Here is a 21,045-nt window from a genome sequence, read left to right as displayed (position 1 = left end):
CAAGTTCAAACAGGTGCCATTAATACAGGTAACGAGTGGAGGACAGAGGAGCCTCTTAAAGAAGAAGTTACAGGTCTGTGAGAGCTAGAAATCTTGCTTGTTTGTAGGTGACCAGATACTTATTTTCCACCATAATTTGCAAATAAATTCATTAAAAATCCTACAATGTGATTTTCTGGATATTTTTTTCTCAATTTGTCTGTCATAGTTGACGTGTACCTATGATGTAAATTACAGGCCTCTCTCATATTTTTAAGTGGGAGAACTTGCACAATTGGTGGCTGACTAAATACTTTTTTCCCCCACTGTATGCCGCATATACAGGTACATAACATTCTGTTTGTGGCAAGAATTTTGTATAGTAATTTTAATTTAAAAACTATGTTTTGAGTCAAGCGTTGTTTTGCATATGAGTTCATAAACCATGTGCCACGGAATCGGCACATCTCTTCCCAACTATTTTGCAACCTGTATGGCGCCGCGGTCAACATTTTGGTCCTCAAATAAAACAATTTTGGTTTTTAATAATGGGCAAACAAACAAGTTCCCTACCTTCTCCCCCTTCCACTTGCCTCATCCATTTGTTGTGGTAATGCTGCAATCAGTTGGTTGTAATTTTGGATAGAGCAAACATTTCCATATATGTTTGTTATATGCACGTGTGAGATAACTCCACCTTTCTTATTCATAATATCATTAACGAAGATAATTCCTTTTTTAGTTTTTTCCTCCATAAATAATGTTTTTTGTAATCAATTAGTATTTTAATTTAACCATATTATTTGTTATAATATTTGTTCTGTCTTTTCTGGAGGATGAAACTGGAATTGCAACCAGCTTTGTATGGCAATATTTAGAAAAAGGTTCCATTTTCAATTAACTGAAAGTGAGAGGTTGTAATCTGGATAAAGGGAAAAAGGGATGAGCCATTCTTACTAATCTATTGGAGAACCAGTTCGGGTTTAAGTATAACTTTTGTGTGACAGATGCTTTTAGTGAGAGGTTAAATGCTTTAATATTTAATAATTTTAGCCCCCCGAACTATTCATTATATAAACAAGCACTTTTTTATTTCGTCTGACTTGTCATTCCAAATGAAGTGAAATATGTTTTACTCAAATCGGCGTAGGCAGGGCCATAAGTAAATAGGTCAACTGGGATATGACTAAATCATTAATCAGGGTGATTTCTCCACAAATAGACAGGTATTTACCTTTCCATGGTAGCAAGATCTTATCTATTTTTGCTAACGTTCTGTAAAAATGTGTTGTAGTAAGTTCATTTATTTCTTTAGGGATATGAATACCGAGTATGTCCACTTCACCGTCAGACCATGTCACACTCTGGTTCTAGGACTGTGTGTTAGAGCCAGGGTGTATCTCATTTGGTGGTGTTGGGGTTGGGTGAGTTTCATTTTGTTTGTGTTTAGTGGTGATTGGTCAATGACTCCCAATCGGAGGTAACGAGTGTCAGCTGTCAGCTCGTTATCTCTGATTGGGAGCCATATATATACTGTTGTGTTTCACTGTTTGGTTGTGGGTTTTTGTTCTATGTTCAGTCTATGTACTGAGGACGTTACGGATCGTATTTTGTTTTGTCGTTATTTCAACATTAAAGTCATGTTCACTCCCAACGCTGCGCTTTGGTCGTATTTCATAGGCGATCGTGACAGAAAAACCCACCAAGACCAGACCAAGCAGCGTGTCCAGGAGCTGAAGGGCGATAATTGGAAACAGAGGAGCGAGAATTGGGCGAGAATGATGGAGGCCTGGTCCACGGAGAGGAGAGACCCCCAGAAAATTTTTTAGGGGGGCTCACGACGTCGGGGCAGCAGGTGTACGGGTTGGAGGAGTGCAGGAGGTTGGCAGATATGGCCGCCAGTTTAAGGGGGCCACTGGTTACGAAGGGGATGGAAAGTGTGGAGGCACGGCGAGAGGTACTGGGGGGTGTTTCCAGTCCGGTCCGGCCCGTTCCTGATCCCCGTGTAGGGCCAGGGGTGTGTGTCCCCAGTGCGGTTCTGCCTGTCCCTGCTCAACGCACCGAGCCTACGGGGTGCGTCGTCAGCCCTGTCCAGCCAGAGCCGTCCGCCAGACAGGATCAGCCAGAGCCTTCCGCCAGACAGGATCAGCCAGAGCCTTCCGCCAGACAGGATCAGCCAGAGCCTTCCGCCAGCCATGAGCAGCCAGATCCTTCCGCCAGCCACGAGCAGCCAGATCCGTCAGCCAGCCATGAGCAGCCAGATCCGTCAGCCATCCATGAGCAGCCAGATCCGTCAGCCAGCGCCATGAGCAGCCAGATCCGTCAGCCAGCCATGAGCCGGTCAGCCAGGATCCGTCAGAGCCGTCCCAGCCAGGATCCGCCAGAGCCGTCCAGCCGGGATCCGCCAGAGCCGTCCAGCCGGGATCCGCCAGAGCCTTCCAGCCAGGATCCGCCAGAGCCGTCCAGCCGGGATCCGCCAGAGCCGTCCAGCCGGGATCCGCCAGAGCCTTCCAGCCAGGATCCGCCAGAGCCGTCCAGCCGGGATCCGCCAGAGCCTTCCAGCCGGGATCCGCCAGAGCCGTCCAGCCGGGATCCGCCAGAGCCGTCCAGCCAGGATCCACGCACCAAGCCAGGGGCGCGTGTCGTCAGTCCGGTTCCGGCCAGCGGGGCTAGACAGGCCCAGGGGTACTTTGGGGGGTTGGACAGGAAGTGGGGAGGAAGCCCGGAGCCGGAGCCTCCGCCGAGGAGGAATGCCCACCCAGCCCTCCCCTGTTTGCTTGTAGTTAGGCGCGGTCGCAGTCCGCGCTTTTGGGGGGGGGTACTGTCACACTCTGGTTCTAGGACTGTGTGTTAGAGCCAGGGTGTATCTCATTTGGTGGTGTTGGGGTTGGGTGAGTTTCATTTTGTTTGTGTTTAGTGGTGATTGGTCAATGACTCCCAATCGGAGGTAACGAGTGTCAGCTGTCAGCTCGTTATCTCTGATTGGGAGCCATATATATACTGTTGTGTTTCACTGTTTGGTTGTGGGTTTTTGTTCTATGTTCAGTCTATGTACTGAGGACGTTACGGATCGTATTTTGTTTTGTCGTTATTTCAACATTAAAGTCATGTTCACTCCCAACGCTGCGCTTTGGTCGTATTTCATAGGCGATCGTGACAGACCATTTTATTGGTAAACTACATGGTAATGTAAAAGTTGTATTTTTTTGTGATCCAATACATAATATGGTACACATAGTTTGGTTGTAATCCAGAGAGGTTAGAAAGATTATCTAGATCCTCTATGAGGCTGTGCAGGGATCCAGATTGTGGATTTAAGAGGAAATTTGAGTCATCAGAATACAATGATACCTTTGTTTTTAAGCTCTGGATTTCTAGCTCTTCTATATTATTGTTGGATCTGATTTTAATAGCTAACATTTCGATGACCATAATAAATAGATATGATGACAGTGAACAACCTTGTTTTACTCCTCTTGACAGTTTAATACTTTCTGAGAAGTAGCCATTATTTATTATTTTACACCTGGGGTTACTATACATAACTTTAACCCATTTTATAAGAGGTTCTCCAACATTAAAATAGTCCAGGCATTTATATATAAATTCTAGTCATACTTTGTCAAAAGCCTTTTCAAAATCTGCTATGAATACCAGACCTGGTTTCCTAGATTTTTCATAGTGTTCTATTGTTTCAAGTACTTGTCTTATATTATCTCCAATGTATCTTCTATGTAAAAAAAACCTGTCTGATCAGGATGAATAATATCCGATAACACCTTTTTAATTCTATGTGCTTAATTCTGTGCATTTTGCTAGGATTTTTGCATCACAACACTGAAGTGTAAGGGGCCTACATTTTTTTTAGATAGATAGGCTGGATCTTTATACTTACCAACTGGGTCCTGGTTCAGTAATATTGAAATCAAACCTTCTTGCTGAGTACCTGACAGTTTACAGTTTTTATAGGAATGGTTAAAACATGCTAATAGTGGATCCTTGAGTAGATAAAAAAAGGTTTCATATACCTCAACTGCTATGCCATCCAGCCCTGGAGTTTTCCATGACCTAAAGGCTTTAATTGCATCAAGAAGTTGCTCCTCTGCAATTTGGCCCTCACACAAGTCTTTCTGTACAGGTGTTCATTTTACACTATTATTATGAACAAATTCCTTACAGTTAACTTCAGCTAGTGGAAATGGAGGAGACTGAAAATAGAACATATGCTTAAAGTACTTTGCTTCCTCTTTCATAATATCATTTGGTGAATCATGGATGACTCCGTCATCTGTAACAAGTTTCTGTAAATTATTTTTGGTAGCATTTCTATGTTGAAAATTCAAAAATAATTTGGTGCATTTTTCACAATTTTCCATCCAATTCGCTTTATTTTTATAATACATTATACTTGATCGTTCCCGAATAAGTTCCTCAATTTCTTTTTGTTTTTCCTCTAAATTATTCTGTGCCTATGGGTACATATTTTATTGCTATCCATCTGTACTGTTATTTCTTCTATTTCCTTTGTTAATATGAACTCTTTTGACCTAAATTGTTTGATTAAGCCTCCTCCATGTATATCTCACTAAGTCTGGATTTTTAAGCCTCGATATATCCACTAGTTCTAATGTGTCCTTAATATTCGTAATTTCCCTAAGTGCATGAGGGTGGTAGTTTGTAGTGTGATTTCCTTTACGATCCGTTGGGGTACTTAAAACTATATTATAATCACCTGCCATAATAATAGAGTAATTGGTTGCTTGTGAGCTCAATAGATTAGTACAGTATATATAATTTAGAAGAAGTGTGGATCATCATTATTTGGTCCATATAGATTCATTAGCCAAATGTGTTTATCGTCCTATAGCATATTTAAAATGATCCACCTTCCTTTCGGATCTGTTTGCACATTCGGATTCGAAATTGTTATTAATTAATATCATCACCCCTTTTGAGTTTCTTTGCCCATGACAGAAATATATGTCTCCCTCCCAGTCCTTTTTCCATACAACCTCATCTGTAATTGTAGAGTGAGTTTCCTGTTAACAATAGATATTATATACTCTTTTATCAAGATAAAAACTGATCGTCCTTTTCTTATTATCTGCTAAGCCATTACAATTATAACTAGCTATACTTATTTCACCACTTACAATAATGAGATACAAGTTTCAATAATACTTACCATAAGTTATGCCTGTAAACTTACTACCAGAAATGACCATGATGATCAAGCTGCTAGACACCCTACAATGTGATTTTCTGGAAAAAAAAATCTCAATTTGTCTGTCATAGTTGACGTGTACCTATGATGAAAATTACAAGCCTCTCTCATCTTTTTAAGTGGGAGAACTTGCACAATTGGTGGCTGACTAAATACTTTTTTCCCCCACTGTAAATGCTTCACAGAGTTCAAGTAACAGACACATCTCAACATCAATTGTTCAGAGGAGACCGTGTGAATCAGGCCTTCATGGTCGAGTTGCTGCAAAGAAATCACTACTAAAGGACACCAATAAGAAGAAGAGACCTGCGTGGGCCAAAAAACACGAGAAATTGAAATTTCCAAATTTGAGATTTTTGGTCCAAATTTGAGATTTTTGGTTCCAACCGCTGTGTCTTTGTGAGACGCGGTGTGGGTGAACGGATGATCTCCGCATGTGTATTTCCCACCATAAAGCATTGAGGAGGAGGTGTTATGGTGTGGGGGTGCTTTGCTGGTGACACTGTCTGTGATTAACCAGCATGGCTACCACAGCATTCTACAGCGATATACGCCATCCCATCTGGTTTGGGCTTAGTGGGACTATTATTAGTTTTTCAACAGGACAATGACCAAACACACCTCCAGGCTGTGTAAGGGCTATTTTACCAAGAAGGAGAGTGATGGAGTGCTGCATCAGATGACCTGGCCTCCACAATCCCCTGACCTCAACCCAACTGAGATGGTTTGGGATGAGTCGGACCGCAGAGTGAAGGAAAAGCAGCCAACAAGTGCTCAGCATATGTGGGAACTCCTTCAAGACAGTTGGAAAAGCATTCCAGGTGAAGCTGGTTGAGAGAATGCAAAGAGTGTGCAAAGCTGTCATCAAGGCAAAGGGTGGCTATTTGAAGATTCTCAAATATAAAATATATTTTGATTTGTTTAACACTTTTTTGGTTACTACATGATTCCATATGTGTCATTTCATAGTTTTGATGTCTTCACTATTATTATACAATGTAAAAAATAGTAAAAATAAAGAAAAACCCTTGAATGAGTAGGTGTGTCCAAACTTTTGACTGGTACTATATGCACTGCTAAACATACTGCAGCTGCAACAAACTCTAAGTAAACCTCCAATTGTCTTCCAATATCGCTCCCACGAAAGCCTCCCCCATCTTAGAAGGGGGTGTTGTCCCTGATACTAGCATACCACCCCTGTACCTGTAATGCTCCTTTAGCATCCTAAAACACACCTTCAACCGCCGATTGGTGTGGTCCAGGTAAGAAATCGGGACTGTCCCATGAACCTGTTTCAATGCTGCCACCCCTCAAGTGCCCAGCCAAAACCCCTATAAGCATATGGCATGACCACGAGAGGAGCATCCTCTTTAGGAATTAGCCACATAACAAAACAAATGGAAAATACAAAATAGATAAATAAATTGGGTAGTACTGAGTACAATAAGACCTAAAAAATAAGCAAAATTACCCAGACAACAACATTACTAATTTACTAATGTCCTGAACCACGGCTATGTCATACTAGATTGCACTAACAGATCGTTACTCTGCACCATAAGCATGTAATTCATGTGGCTATGTGTCAGTGTCAGTGTTTCCCCTGCTCTGATGTATCTCTCTGTATAATGTGAATACCACTCTGCCCCTCCGTCTTCCTCCCTTCTTCTCTCCCTGCCTCCCTCACAAGAGCATCCAGAAATAACTTGCATGTTATTGTGACAACTTTTCTCCTTTCGCTCCTCACACACAATTCACAGTTTCACACTCGAACGCTGCAGAATTATTATTCCCCGCAGACTAACAAACTTCTTCAGCCAGTGTGCTGCTGCCTGCTGTCTACAGTGAGCCGGCTATATTTAGGCTGCCTGGAATGACCTCACCAGTTACTGTAGTGTACACATGTCTGCTGTTACCTTCATGTGTTTATAGTAACCACCCATATGCATGTGGCCAGTCTGAATGGTCACTGCACACGCTATCGAACAGTAGGCCTATTAGTTATGCTCAGTGAAGATTGATTGAATATTGCAACGTATTTTTTATTAAACCTTTAATCAAATCTAGCATCACGTTCATATCTGGTAATTACTCATTTTTAGGCAGCACTGCCACCTCTATTCCCGGTGCTTCAGCATGTGAAGGAAAAGAGAGTGTATGTGTGATTAACATTTCATGAAGTATAGCAGTCATGTAATAAAAAGCTTTATGCTCAGTCAAATTTGACACGTTATTTAACAGATCAGCTCTCTAGCTAGCACCCTTTTTCAGTAAAAAAAAACACAATAAGACAATAGGTTTGAGCATGTTTTACCTTAATCTTCCCCTGGAAAACAGTATCAATTGTTACTGAGTGGACTATCCTGGTTAAATCAAATTAAATGAAAATCTTATAACCACTAAACTAGTGTAACTGCAACACATTTCAATAGCATCACTTCTCCAATATGAGTTAGGATTCCTCTCACATTACTCTCGCCAACTGCATTAGACATTTTTTTTTTATTTCACCTTTATTTCACCAGGTAAGCCAGTTGAGAACAAGTTCTCATTTACAACTGCGACCTGGCCAAGATAAAGCAAAGCAGTGTGATAAAAACAACAACACAGAGTTACATATGGGGTAAAACAAAACATAAAGTCAAAAATACAACAGAAAATATATATACAGTGTGTGCAAATGTAGCAAGTTATGGAGGTAAGGCAATAAATAGGCCATAGTGCAAAATAATTACAATTAGTATTAACACTGGAATGATAGATGTGCAAGAGATGATGTGCAAATAGAGATACTGGGGTGCAAATGAGCAAAATAAATAACAATATCGGGATGAGGTAGTTGGGTGGGCTAATTTCAGATGGGCTGTGTACAGGTGCAGTGATCGGTAAGGTGCTCTGACAACTGATGCTTAAAGTTAGTGAGGGAGATAAGAGTCTCCAGCTTCAGAGATTTTTGCAGTTCGTTCCAGTCATTGGCAGCAGAGAACTGGAAGGAATGGCGGCCAAAGGAGGTGTTGGCTTTGGGGATGACCAGTGAGATATACCTGCTGGAGCGCATACTACGGGTGGGTGTTGCTATGGTGACCAATGAGCTAAGATAAGGAGGGGATTTGCCTAGCAGTGAGCCATCTCAGAAAACACAAACCAATACTAATGCTGCAGTCAGTCACACCCGCAACATCTATCACCTATCAATCATGACGCTCATTACCATCACGGATGCAAAGCCCACCTCTGTTCCTGATGTGTGTTTGATCTGTATTGATCTGATGGGGAGGGAATGTTAAACACCAGGGTAATTGGGAGTGGGTTTAGTGCTTATAGCTCTCCGAGCTCTCTGCTGGAAGGGTAGGGTACACCCTACGTTGCTCTATTTTTACCCCATCTCTGCACTTGCTTTATAATTCATCCAGACTTCCCTAATGCATTTGGTGTGTCCGAGACATGGTCCACAGTCACAGAATATTCAGCTGCAGTGTATGAAAAATTATGGCCAGGGCTTTTTAGTTCACAACATCGTTGCGGCTGAAATTGACAGATATTGGTCTCACTGGACACTCGCTATTACTTGGTGAAGAAAGTGGCTATGGGCCAGTGAGATTAGCTTTTACAGGGCAGGGCTCTTGGATTGGACGAAGACCAGGACAAATGCACTGCAGACTGCCACTGGACTTTGGGATGCCCTTTACCTGCATGATTCTAATACTACATTCCAAATCGATCCCTAGCCTCTAGCCCCTTGGCACTACATCTGGATCGGAAAGGATTGGATTGGTATACTAAACAGTATGGTTATAGCTCAGCCTTGCCCTCTGATAGGCAATAGTGGAGATAACTATCCAACAGGGGCTAGGGGTGGATTCAAAATGTAGCATGTACTGCTATGCTTTCCAGGTTTTGGCAATTAGTTCTTCACCCAAAATAAACAAGTGGCAGCTTGAGTGAGTTTTAGGCGCTCAGCGATGCTTGACATTTTGCGGCAGGAGAAACTAGAGGGTAATGGGGAAACAGCAGAGGATCCCTAGAAATGTCTCAAACAGCTAGAGGGCTGAGGTTGGGTTAGGTGAATTCATTGCTGGCTATTACTCACATACTGGCAGTCTCACTGTGTGTGTGTGTGTGTGTGTGTGTGTGTGTGTGTGTGTGTGTGTGTGTGTGTGTGTGTGTGTGTGTGTGTCTGCACGCTCTTTTTTTGTCTCAGGTCTCCTCTCATTTTAAACAGAAGTTATGCAGTGGAAAATGGACACAGACACTTTACAGTAATGGTTCCTTGTTCACAATGATAAACCACTGAGCAAACATGTTAGTTGTACAGTAATTTGTAAGTCGCTCTGGATAAGAGCGTCTGCTAAATGACGTAAATGTAAATGTACCACAGGAGGTTGGTGGTACCTTAATTGGGGAGAACGGACTTGTGGTAATGACTGGAGCGGAATCAGTGGAATTGTATCAAATACATCAAACACATGGTCCTCCACTGTACAGTACATATGTTGTATAAACAAATGGACTTCTCTGAACATCTAATGTTATTTATGAACAGTGACACCACCACACTATCTAAAGTAATATTTTACTCAACATCAGCGGTTTACATTAAAACCAATATTAAATTGACTTATTCTTATCGTATGTGGTTTGTGAGCAGTGAGAACTCCAGAAGAGATGGCGACTCTGACCCCCCCAATGGCCAGCCAACCCCTCGGCAAGCAGCCTGTAATAAAATGTGGCCACAACCTTGATTGACCCATTTCTGTCAGAGACCAAGTAAACGGTGTGAATACATAAGCACAGCCATCTCACTGTTTGGGAAAATTTTGGGTTTTAATCAATACTACAAGAATGAAAGCACTCACAAATTCAATCTGCAATCGTCAAATTTAAGTGTGCTCTTTCAAATGACACCTCAAAGCAAAGAAGTCTGCCGATGGCCTGGATTATTTTGGTGTTAATTCTTAATTAATCATAGTGGTAATTAAGATAGAACATAGAGCATTTTAAAGAGGGAGTGCACAGTAATTATTTAAGCAGTATTAAGGCAAATATGGGAAAGAAATAGCCCTATTTGGTAGACCCAGAGTTACCTCTGCTGCAGAGGATAAGTTAATTAGAGTTACCAGCCTCAGAAATTGCAGCCCAAAAAAATGCTTCACAGAGTTAAAGTAATAATATAATAATAATATGCCATTTAGCAGACGCTTTTATCCAAAGCGACTTACAGTCATGCGTGCATAAATTTTTTGTGTATGGGTGGTCCCGGGGATCGAACCCACTACCTTGGCGTTACAAGCGCCGTGCTCTACCAGCTGAGCTACAGAGGACCACAAGTCACAGACACATCTCAACATCAACTGTTCAGAGGGGACTGTGTGAATCAGGCCTTCATGGTCGAATTGCTGCAAAGAAACCACTACTAAAGGACACCAATAATAATAATAGACCTGCTTGGGCCAAGAAACATGAGCAATGGACATTAGACCGGTGGAAATGTGTCCTTTGGTCTGGAGTCCAAATTGGAGATTTTTGGTTCGAACCGCTGTGTCTTTGTGAGACGCGGTGTGTGTGAACAGATGATCTCCACATGTGTAGTTCCCACCGTAAAGCATGGAGGAAGAGGTGTTATGGTGCTTTGCTGATTTATTTAGAATTCAAGGCACACTTAACCAGCATGGCTAACACAGCATTCTGCAGCAATACGCCATCCCATCTGGTTTGGGCTTAGTGGGACTATCATTTGTTTTTCAACAGGACAATTACATTTTAGTCATTTAGCAGACGCTCATATCCAGAGCGACTTACAGTTAGTGAGTGCATACATTCTTTTTTTATTTTTCATACTGGCCCCCCGTGGGAATCGAACCCACAACCCTGGCATTGCTACATCCCTGCCGGCCATTCCCTCCCCTACCCTGGACGACGCTGGGCAATTGTGCGCTGCCCCATGTTTCTCCCGGTCGCGGCCGGCTACGACAGAGCCTGGATTCGAACCAGGATCTCTAGTGGCACAGCTAGCACTGCGATGCAGTGCCTGAGACCACTGCGCCACTCACACCTCCAGGCTGTGTAAGGGCTATTTTACTAAGAAGGAGAGTGATGGAGTGCTGCATCAGATGACCTGGCCTCCACAATCCCCCGACCTCAACCCAATTGAGATGGTTTGGGATGAGTCGGACGGCAGTGTGAAGGAAAAGCAGCCAACAAGTACTAAGCATATGTGGGAACTCCTTCAAGGCTGTTGGAAAAGAATTCCAGGTGAAGCTGGTTGAGAGAATGCCAAGAGTGTGCAAAGCTGTCATCAAGGAAAAGGGTGGCTATTTCAAGAATCTCAAATCTCAAATATATTTTGATTTGTTTAACACTTTTTTGGTTACTACATGATTCCATATGTGTTATTTCATAGTTATGTCTTCACTATTATTCTACAATGTAGAAAATATTAAAAATAAAGAAAAACCCTTGAATGAGTAGGTGAGTCCCAACTTTTGACTGGTACTGTAGGTCTCATATTTGACTCTTGTTTCTCAAGTGTTCCTGACCATACCGTACTACTCCTGGTTTATGATATAATGTGTTCACACATATTGTATACTATATGCTCTACACTTATAAAGACATACAGATGTAGCATCTTAATTTGAGCCAGTTTGCTACAGCAGGAAAATAATCCTGCAGCAACAGGAAATGTGAGTTATTATGTGGATTATAATTAATGAACATTTTTGTAGGGATTTATAAATTTTTCGTAAGGGAAAATCAAGTGGAAATTGCAAACTTCAGAAGCCTTTTTAAACCTCAAATACACTACAAGTGTACTGCAGGAAAGTTCTGCTGCAACTGGTTGATCAAATTAAGATCCTACATCTGTATATAATGGTAAGGGTTAGTGAGATAGTAGTCCTATGGGATGTGGGGGTATATTTCTAATTTCTGTGCTAGATACAGTATATGCTAATGATATAATCTCTACCTTCCCCCCCACCCCTCTCTCTCTCTCTCTCTCTCTCTCTCTCTCTCTCTCTCTCTCTCTCTCTCTCTCGACATTCCTACCCCCCTCACTCTTTATCTCTCTCACCCTCCCTCTCTCTTTATCTCTCTCTCTTTTTATCTCTCTCCCCCTCTCTCTCTCAGGATCACTACTACTGCAGCTTGCATGATGGACTTGCGTAGATACCCACTGGATGAGCAGAACTGCACCCTGGAGATCGAGAGCTGTGAGTGACACAGTGTGTGTGTGTGTGTGACATCACAATAAAATCACTGTAGTGTAGATTTGTTTGGGGGGTACCTCCCACCTCGCGGGCAAAACATTTTAGTGCCCCCGCCCCTCTTGGCTGTGGATACTTTTTCTTTGCAATTCCTGCAAATTCCTGCAATTCTACACATGTGGACATGGCATAAGTCATGGCACAATGTATAGAATTGCAGGAAATTAGCTTTACAACTGCAAAATTGTCTTTCCACCTCATGGCAAAATGTGTAGAATGGCAGGATATTACCTTTGAAACTGAAAACTGTTCTCTCCACCCCATCACAAAATGAGTATCTGAGTGAGATATCAATGTGGGCCCCCTGGAGGTCAGGGTCCCTGGGTGCATGCCCTGCGAGCACTGGTCGGTAATTTGGTGATGATTACTAAAAGGTTTCGATAGCTGGCTAGACTACCGTACCAAGCAATAAAAAAAAATGCTGACATGGACTAATTGAGTGGCTGTCAGTGACTGACATTACATTTTTAGTCATTTAGCAGACACTCTTATCCAAAGCGACTTACAGTTAGTGAGTGCATACATTTTTATTTATTTTTTCATACTGGCCCCCCATGGGAATCAAACCCACAACCCTGGCATTGCAAACACCATGCTCTACCAACTGAGCTACATCCCTGCCGGCCATTCCCTCCCCTACCCTGGGCCAATTGTGCGCCGCCCCATGGGTCTCCCGGTCGCAGCCGGCTACGACAGAGCCTGGATTCGAACCAGAATCTCTAGTGGCACAGCTAGCACTTATAACCATTACAATTATAACTAGCTATACTTATTTCACCACTTACAATAATGAGATACAAGTTTCAATTATACTTACCATAAGATATGCCTGTAAACTTACTACCAGAAATGACCATGATGATCAAGCTGCTAGACACCCTGAATTTATCCATACTTACCAATACTACCAGAATCAATGTCTGACATCTATCCATGTAGCTGTACCATAATATACAGTACCAGTCAAAGGTTTGGACACACCTGCTCATTCCAGGGTTTTTCTTTATTTTTACTATTTTCTACATTGTAGAATAATAGTGAAGACATCAGAACTATGAAATAACATATATGGAATCATGTAGTAACCAAAAAAGTGTTAAACAAATCAAAATATATTTTATATTTGAGATTCTTCAAAGTAGCCACCATTTGCCTTGATGACAGCTTTGCACACTCTTGGCATTCTCTCAACCAACTTCATGAGGTTGTCACCTGGAATGCATTTCAATTAACAGGTGTGCCTTGTTAAAAGTTAATTTGTGGAATTTATTTCCTTCTTAATGCATTTGAGCCAATCAGTTGTGTTGTGACAAGGTAGGGGTGGTATACAGAAGATAGCCCTATTTGGTAAAATACCAAGTCCATAGAGAAACGACAGTCCATCATTACTTTAAGACCTGAAGGTCAGTCAATACGGAAAATGTCAAGAACTTTGAAAGTTTCTTCAAGTGCAGTCACAAAAACCATCAAGCGCTATGATGAAACTGGCTCTCATGCTGCAGAGGATAAGTTCATTAGAGTTAACTGCACTTCAGATTGCAGCCCAAATAAATGCTTCACAGAGTTCAAGTAACAGACACATCTCAACATCAACTGTTCAGAGGAGACTGCGTGAATCAGGCCTTCATGGTCGAATTGCTGCAAAGAAACCACTACTAAAGGACACCAATAATAAGAAGAGACTTGCTTGGACCAAGAAACACGAGCAATGGACATTAGACCAGTGGAAATCTGGCCTTTGGTCTGATGAGTCCAAATTTGAGATTTTTGTTTCCAACCGCCGTGTCTTTGTGAGACGCAGAGTAGGTGAACAAATGATCTCCGCATGTGTGGTTCCCACCGTGAAGCATGGAGGAGGAGGTGTGATGGTGTGGGGGTGCTTTGCTGGTGACACTGTCTGTGATTTATTTAGAATTCAAGGCACAATTAACCAGCATGGCTACCACAGCATTCTGCAGTGATATGCCATCCCTTCTGGTTTGCGCTTAGTGGGACTATCATTTGTTTTTCAACAGGACAATGACCCAAAACACACCTCCAGGCTGTGTAAGGGCTATTTGACCAAGGAGAGTGATGGAGTGCTGCATCAGATGATCCTGCCTCCACAATCACCCAACCTAAACCCAATTGAGAAGGTTTGGGAGGAGTTGGACGGCAGAGTGAAGGAAAAGCAGCCAACAAGTGCTCAGCATATGTGGGAACTCCTTCAAGACGGTTGGAAAAGCATTCCTCATGAAGCTGGTTGAGAGAATGCCAAGAGTGTGCAAAGCTGTCATCAAGGCAATGGGTGGCTACTTTGAAGAATCTCAAATATAAAATACATTTTGATTTGTTTAACACTTTTTTGGTTACTACATGATTCCATATGTGTTATTTCATAGTTTTGATGTCTTCACTATTATTCTACAATGTAGAAAATAGTAAAAAATAAAGAAAAACCCTTGAATGAGTAGGTGTGTCCAAACCTTTGACTGGTACTGTACATATTTTGTATATTTTTGGGGGTCGGTTCCCCCTAGCAGCCACGGGGCCCTACTCACAGTGCGTAGTCTGCGTATAAGCAGAGGTGGCACTGACTACTGGGCATGTTTTCGAAAGCTTGTGCCTATACATAGATCAGAGGTCTACATGACTCTATGGGTGCTATTGAATAAATCCTAATTGCAAGTTTCCTGGACCCAGATTGAGCCTATTGTCGTGACGTGACTTACTGTAATGTATGACTTATTTATTGAATCACCTATCTATGTTTAATTGTTACTTGATTAAATTAATAATGTAACAATTAACTCATTAGGAATTTGGGGCACCACGGAAGAAGTTGTTTAACGAGTTACCATCTCTCGAATTAAACTCTTAGAAGATATACAGTTGAAGTCGGAAGTTTACATACACCTTAGCCAAATACAATTAAACTCAGTTTTTCACAATTCCTGACATTTAATCCTAATAAAAATTCCCTGTCTTAGGTCAGTTAGGATCACCACTTTATTTTAAGAATGTGAAACATCAGAATAATTGTAGAGAGAATTATTTATTTCAGCTTTTATTTCTTTCATCACATTCCCAGTGGGTCAGAAGTTTACATACACTCAATTAGTATTTGGTAGCATTGCCTTTAAATTGTTTAACTTGGGTCAAACATTTTGGGTAGCCTTCCACAAGCTTCCCACAATAAGTTGGGTGAATTTAGGCCCATTCCTCCTGACAGAGCTGGTGTAACTTTTTTTATTATTTTTATTATTTTTATTTCACCTTTATTTAACCAGGTAAACCAGTTGAGAACAAGTTCTCATTTACAACTGCGACCTGGCCAAGATAAAGCAAAGCAGTGCGATAAAAAGTTACATACAGTGGGGAAAAAAAGTATTTAGTCAGCCACCAATTGTGCAAGTTCTCACACTTAAAAAGATGAGAGAGGCCTGTAATTTTCATCATAGGTACACGTCAACTATGACAGACAAATTGAGAAAAAAATATCCAGAAAATCACATTGTAGGATTTGTAATGAATTTATTTGCAAATTATGCTGGAAAATAAGTATTTGGTCACCTACAAACAAGCAAAATTTCTGGCTCTCACAGACCTGTAACTTCTTCTTTAAGAGGCTCCTCTGTCCTCCACTCGTTACCTGTATTAATGGCACCTGTTTGAACTTGTTATCAGTATAAAAGACACCTGTCCACAACCTCAAACAGTCACACTCCAAACTCCACTATGGCCAAGACCAAAGAGCTGTCAAAGGACACCAGAAACAAAATTGTAGACCTGCACCAGGCTGGGAAGACTGAATCTGCAATAGGTAAGCAGCTTGGTTTGAAGAAATCAACTGTGGGAGCAATTATTAGGAAATGGAAGACATACAAGACCACAGATAATCTCCCTCGATCTGGGGCTCCACGCAAGATCTCACCCCGTGGGGTCAAAATGATCACAAGAACGGTGAGCAAAAATCCCAGAACCACACGGGGGGACCTAGTGAATGACCTGCAGAGAGCTGGGACCAAAGTAACAAAGCCTACCATCAGTATCACACTACGCCGCTAGGGACTCAAATCCTGCAGTGGAGACGTGTCCCCCTTGCTTAAGCCAGTACATGTCCAGGCCCGTCTGAAGTTTGCTAGAGTGCATTTGGATGATCCAGAAGAGGATTGGGAGAATGTCAGACGAAACCAAAATAGAACTTTTGGTAAAAACTCAACTTCGTCGTGTTTGGAGGACAAAGAATGCTGAGTTGCATCCAAAGAACACCATACCTACTGTGAAGCATGGGGGTGGAAACATCATGCTTTGGGGCTGTTTTTTCTGCAAAGGGACCAGGACGACTGATCCGTGTAAAGGAAAGAATGAATGGGGCCATGTATCGTGAGATTTTGAGTGGAAACCTCCTTCCATCAGCAAGGGCATTGAAGATGAAACGTGGCTGGGTCTTTCAGCATGACAATGATCCCAAACACACCGCCCGAGCAACGAAGGAGTGGCTTCGTAAGAAGCATTTCAAGGTCCTGGAGTGGCCTAGCCAGTCTCCAGATCTCAACCCCATAGAACATCTTTGGAGGGAGTTGAAAGTCTGTGTTGCCCAGCGACAGCCCCAAAACATCACTGCTCTAGAGGAGATCTGCATGGGCCAAAATACCAACAACAGTGTGTGAAAACCTTGTGAAGACTTACAGAAAACGTTTGACCTGTGTCATTGCCAACAAAGGGTATATAACAAAGTATTGAGAAACTTTTGTTATTGACCAAATACTTATTTTCCACCATAATTTGCAAATAAATTCATAAAAAAATCCTACAATGTGATTTTCTGGATTTTTTTTTTCTCATTTTGTCTGTCATAGTTGACGTGTACCTATGATCAAAATTACAGGCCTCTCTCATCTTTTTAAGTGGGAGAACTTGCACAATTGGTGGCTGACTAAATACTTTTTTTCTCCACTGTATGGGGTAAAACAAAACAAAGTCAAAAATACAACAGAAATACATATATATACAGTGTGTGCAAATGTAGCAAGTTATGGAGGTAAGGCAATAAATAGGCTATAGTGCAAAATAATTACAATTAGTATTAACACTGGAATGATAGATGTGCAAGAACTGAGTCAGGTTTGTTTGCCTCCTTGCTCACACACGCTTTTTCAGTTCTGCCCACACATTTTCTATAGGATTAAGGTCAGGGCTTTGTGATGGCCACTCCAATACCTTGACTTTGTTGTCCTTAAGCCATTTTGCCACAACTTTGGAAGTATGCTGGAGGTCATTGTCCATTTGGAAGACCCATTTGCGACCAAGCTTTAACTTCCTGACTGATGTCTTGAGATGTTGCTTCAATATATCCACATAATATTCTTTCCTCATGATGCCATCTATTTTATGAAGTGCACCAGTCCCTCCTGCAGCAAAGCACCCCCACATTATGATTCTGCCACCCCGTGCTTCACGGTTGGGATGGTGTTCTTCGGCTTGCAAGTCCTCCCTTTTTCCTCCAAACATAACGATGGTCATTACGGCCAAACAGTTCTATTTTTGTTTCATCAGACCAGAGCACATTGTCCCCATGTGCAGTTGCACACCGTAGTCTGGTTTTTGTATGGCGGTTTTGGAGCAGTGGCTTCTTCCTTGCTGAGCGGCCTTTCATGTAATGTTGATATAGGACTCGTTTTACTGTGGATATAGATACTTTTGTACCTGTTTCCTCCAGCATCTTCACAAGGTCCTTTGCTTTTGTTCTGGGATTGATTTGCACTCTTCGTACCAAGGTACGTTCATCTCTAGGAGACAGAACGCATCTCCTTCCTGAGCGGTATGATGGCTGCGTGGTCCCATGGTGTTTATACTTGCGTACTATTGCTTGTACAGATTAACGTGGTACCTTCAGGTGTTTGGAAATTGCTCCCAAGGATGAACCAGACCTGTGGAGGTCTACACATTTTTTTCTGAGGTCTTGGCTGATTTATTTTGATTTTCCCATGATGTCAAGCAAAGAGGCACTGATTTTGAAGGTAAGCCTTGAAATACATCCACAGGTACACCTCCAGTTGACTCAAATAATGTAAATTAGCCTATCAGAAGCTTCTAAAGCCATGACATCATTTTCTGGAATTTTCCAAGCTGTTTAAAGGCACAGTCAACTTAGTGTATGTAAACTTCTGACCCACTGGAATTGTGATACAGTGAATTATAAGTGAAATAATCTGTCTGTAAACAATTGCTGGAAAAATTACTTGTGTAATGAACAAAGTAGATGTCCTAACCGACTTGCCAAAACTATAGTTTGTTATCAAGACATTTGTGGAGTGGTTGAAAAACGAGTTTTAATGACTCCAACCTAAGTGAATGTAAACTTCCGACTTCAACTGTATATGTTATATACAGTGGGGGGAAAAAGTATTTAGTCAGCCACCAATTGTGCAAGTTCTCCCACTTAAAAAGATGAGAGAGGCCTGTAATTTTCATCATAGGTACACGTCAACTATGACAGACAAAATCAGGAAAAAAAATCCAGAAAATCACATTGTAGGATTTTTTATGAATTTATTTGCAAATTATGGTGGAAATAAGTATTTCGTCAATAACAAAAGTTTCTCAATACTTTGTTATATACCCTTTGTTGGCAATGACACAGGTCAAACGTTTTCTGTAAGTCTTCACAAGGTTTTCACACACTTGCTGGTATTTTGGCCCATTCCTCCATGCAGATCTCCTCTAGAGCAGTGATGTTTTGGGGCTGTCGCTGGGCAACACAGACTTTCAACTCCCTCCAAAGATTTTCTATGGGGTTGAGATCTGGAGACTGGCTAGGCCACTCCAGGACCTTGAAATGCTTCTTACGAAGCCACTCCTTCGTTGCCCAGGCGGTGTGTTTGGGATCATTGTCATGCTGAAAGACCCCAGCCACGTTTCATCTTCAATGCCCTTGCTGATGGAAGGAGGTTTTCACTCAAAATCTCACGATACATGGCCCCATTCATTCTTTCCTTTAACGGATCAGTCGTCCTGGTCCCTTTGCAGGAAAACAGCCCCAAAGCATGATGTTTCCACCCCCATGCTTCACAGTAGGTATGGTGTTCTTTGGATGCAACTCAGCATTCTTTGTCCTCCAAACACGACGAGTTGAGTTTTTACCAAAAAGTTCTATTTTGGTTTCATCTGACCATATGACATTCTCCCAATCCTCTTCTGGATCATCCAAATGCACTCTAGCAAACTTCAGACGGGCCTGGACATGTACTGGCTTAAGCAGGGGGGACACGTCTGGCACTGCAGGATTTGAGTCCCTGGCGGCGTAGTGTGTTACTGATGGTAGGCTTTGTTACTTTGGTCCCAGCTCTCTGCAGGTCATTCACTAGGTCCCCCGTGTGGTTCTGGGATTTTTGCTCACCGTTCTTGTGATCATTTTGACCCCACGGGGTGAGATCTTGCGTGGAGCCCCAGATCGAGGGAGATTATCAGTGGTCTTGTATGTCTTCCATTTCCTAATAATTGCTCCCACAGTTGATTTCTTCAAACCAAGCTGCTTACCTATTGCAGATTCAGTCTTCCCAGCCTGGTGCAGGTCTACAATTTTGTTTCTGGTGTCCTTTGACAGCTCTTTGGTCTTGGCCATAGTGGAGTTTGGAGTGTGACTGTTTGAGGTTGTGGACAGGTGTCTTTTATACTGATAACAAGTTCAAACAGGTGCCATTAATACAGGTAACGAGTGGAGGACAGAGGAGCCTCTTAAAGAAGATGTTACAGGTCTGTGAGAGCCAGAAATCTTGCTTGTTTGTAGGTGACCAAATACTTATTTTCCACCGTAATTTGCAAATAAATTCATAAAAAATCCTACAATGTGATTTTCTGGATTTTATTTTCTCAATTTGTCTGTCATAGTTGATGTGTACCTATGATGAAAATTACAGGCCTCTCTCATCTTTTTAAGTGGGAGAACTTGCACAATTGGTGGCTGACTAAATACTTTTTTCCCCCACTGTATCGATAACAGTCACATATTAAATTATTACCTCTTATCAGTCTCATTCTGAACGTCGCATAATCCTTGAACCTGCAAGAACCCTAACCTTATTGATGAATCAGTAAAACACAAATTGGCTTAATTATTTATTTACTAACTAACTAAATAATAACACAATGCAAACACACACACACACACACACACACACATAGGTTATTGATTACTAACGTAATACAATGAAAACAGGTCCCTAGTGGACTGGACTAACAATAGCATGAATGCTTGGGTAGTGGAGGGGTCAGAATGGAAGGGACAGAGATTCAAACTATCGTGGTTACTTTGGAAACTACGCTACATGGAAATACAAACGCTTAAAACCCCACTAAACGCTCATTCAGATTAGAAATGCAACATGTATTTACGTGTAGCTGTCCTCGAAAGTTGAGTTTATGATGTAGGACTCTTGTTTGCCCACCAAAGATCCCAATGTCCTTGGTAGAGTTTCTGGTCGTAGTAGTGGTTAGAATGAATACTTCAGATGTACCAGTGGTTGTCTGAGAGGGATTGTCCTCTCCACTTTGTGTCTTTAGTGAAAGTTCTCTAGACGACTATACATGCCAGCT

The 21,045-nt window shown here is 41.8% G+C and overlaps 1 protein-coding gene across 1 annotated transcript in view; it reads left to right on the top strand.

Annotated features, from left to right (window-relative positions):
- Window positions 1-21,045, top strand: part of LOC121544797 (gamma-aminobutyric acid receptor subunit beta-1) — a 69,736-nt gene that overhangs the window by 33,222 nt on the left and 15,469 nt on the right. Inside the window, exon 5 of the mRNA XM_041854950.2 lies at window positions 12,332-12,414. Coding sequence (XP_041710884.1) covers window positions 12,332-12,414 — 83 coding nt within the window. The remainder of the gene's footprint in view (window positions 1-12,331; window positions 12,415-21,045) is intronic.

The sequence above is a fragment of the Coregonus clupeaformis genome, chromosome 29 (genome assembly GCF_020615455.1).
Source record: "Coregonus clupeaformis isolate EN_2021a chromosome 29, ASM2061545v1, whole genome shotgun sequence".
In the NCBI taxonomy this organism is placed as follows: domain Eukaryota; kingdom Metazoa; phylum Chordata; class Actinopteri; order Salmoniformes; family Salmonidae; genus Coregonus; species Coregonus clupeaformis.
This window is presented reverse-complemented; position numbering and strand designations above follow the sequence as displayed.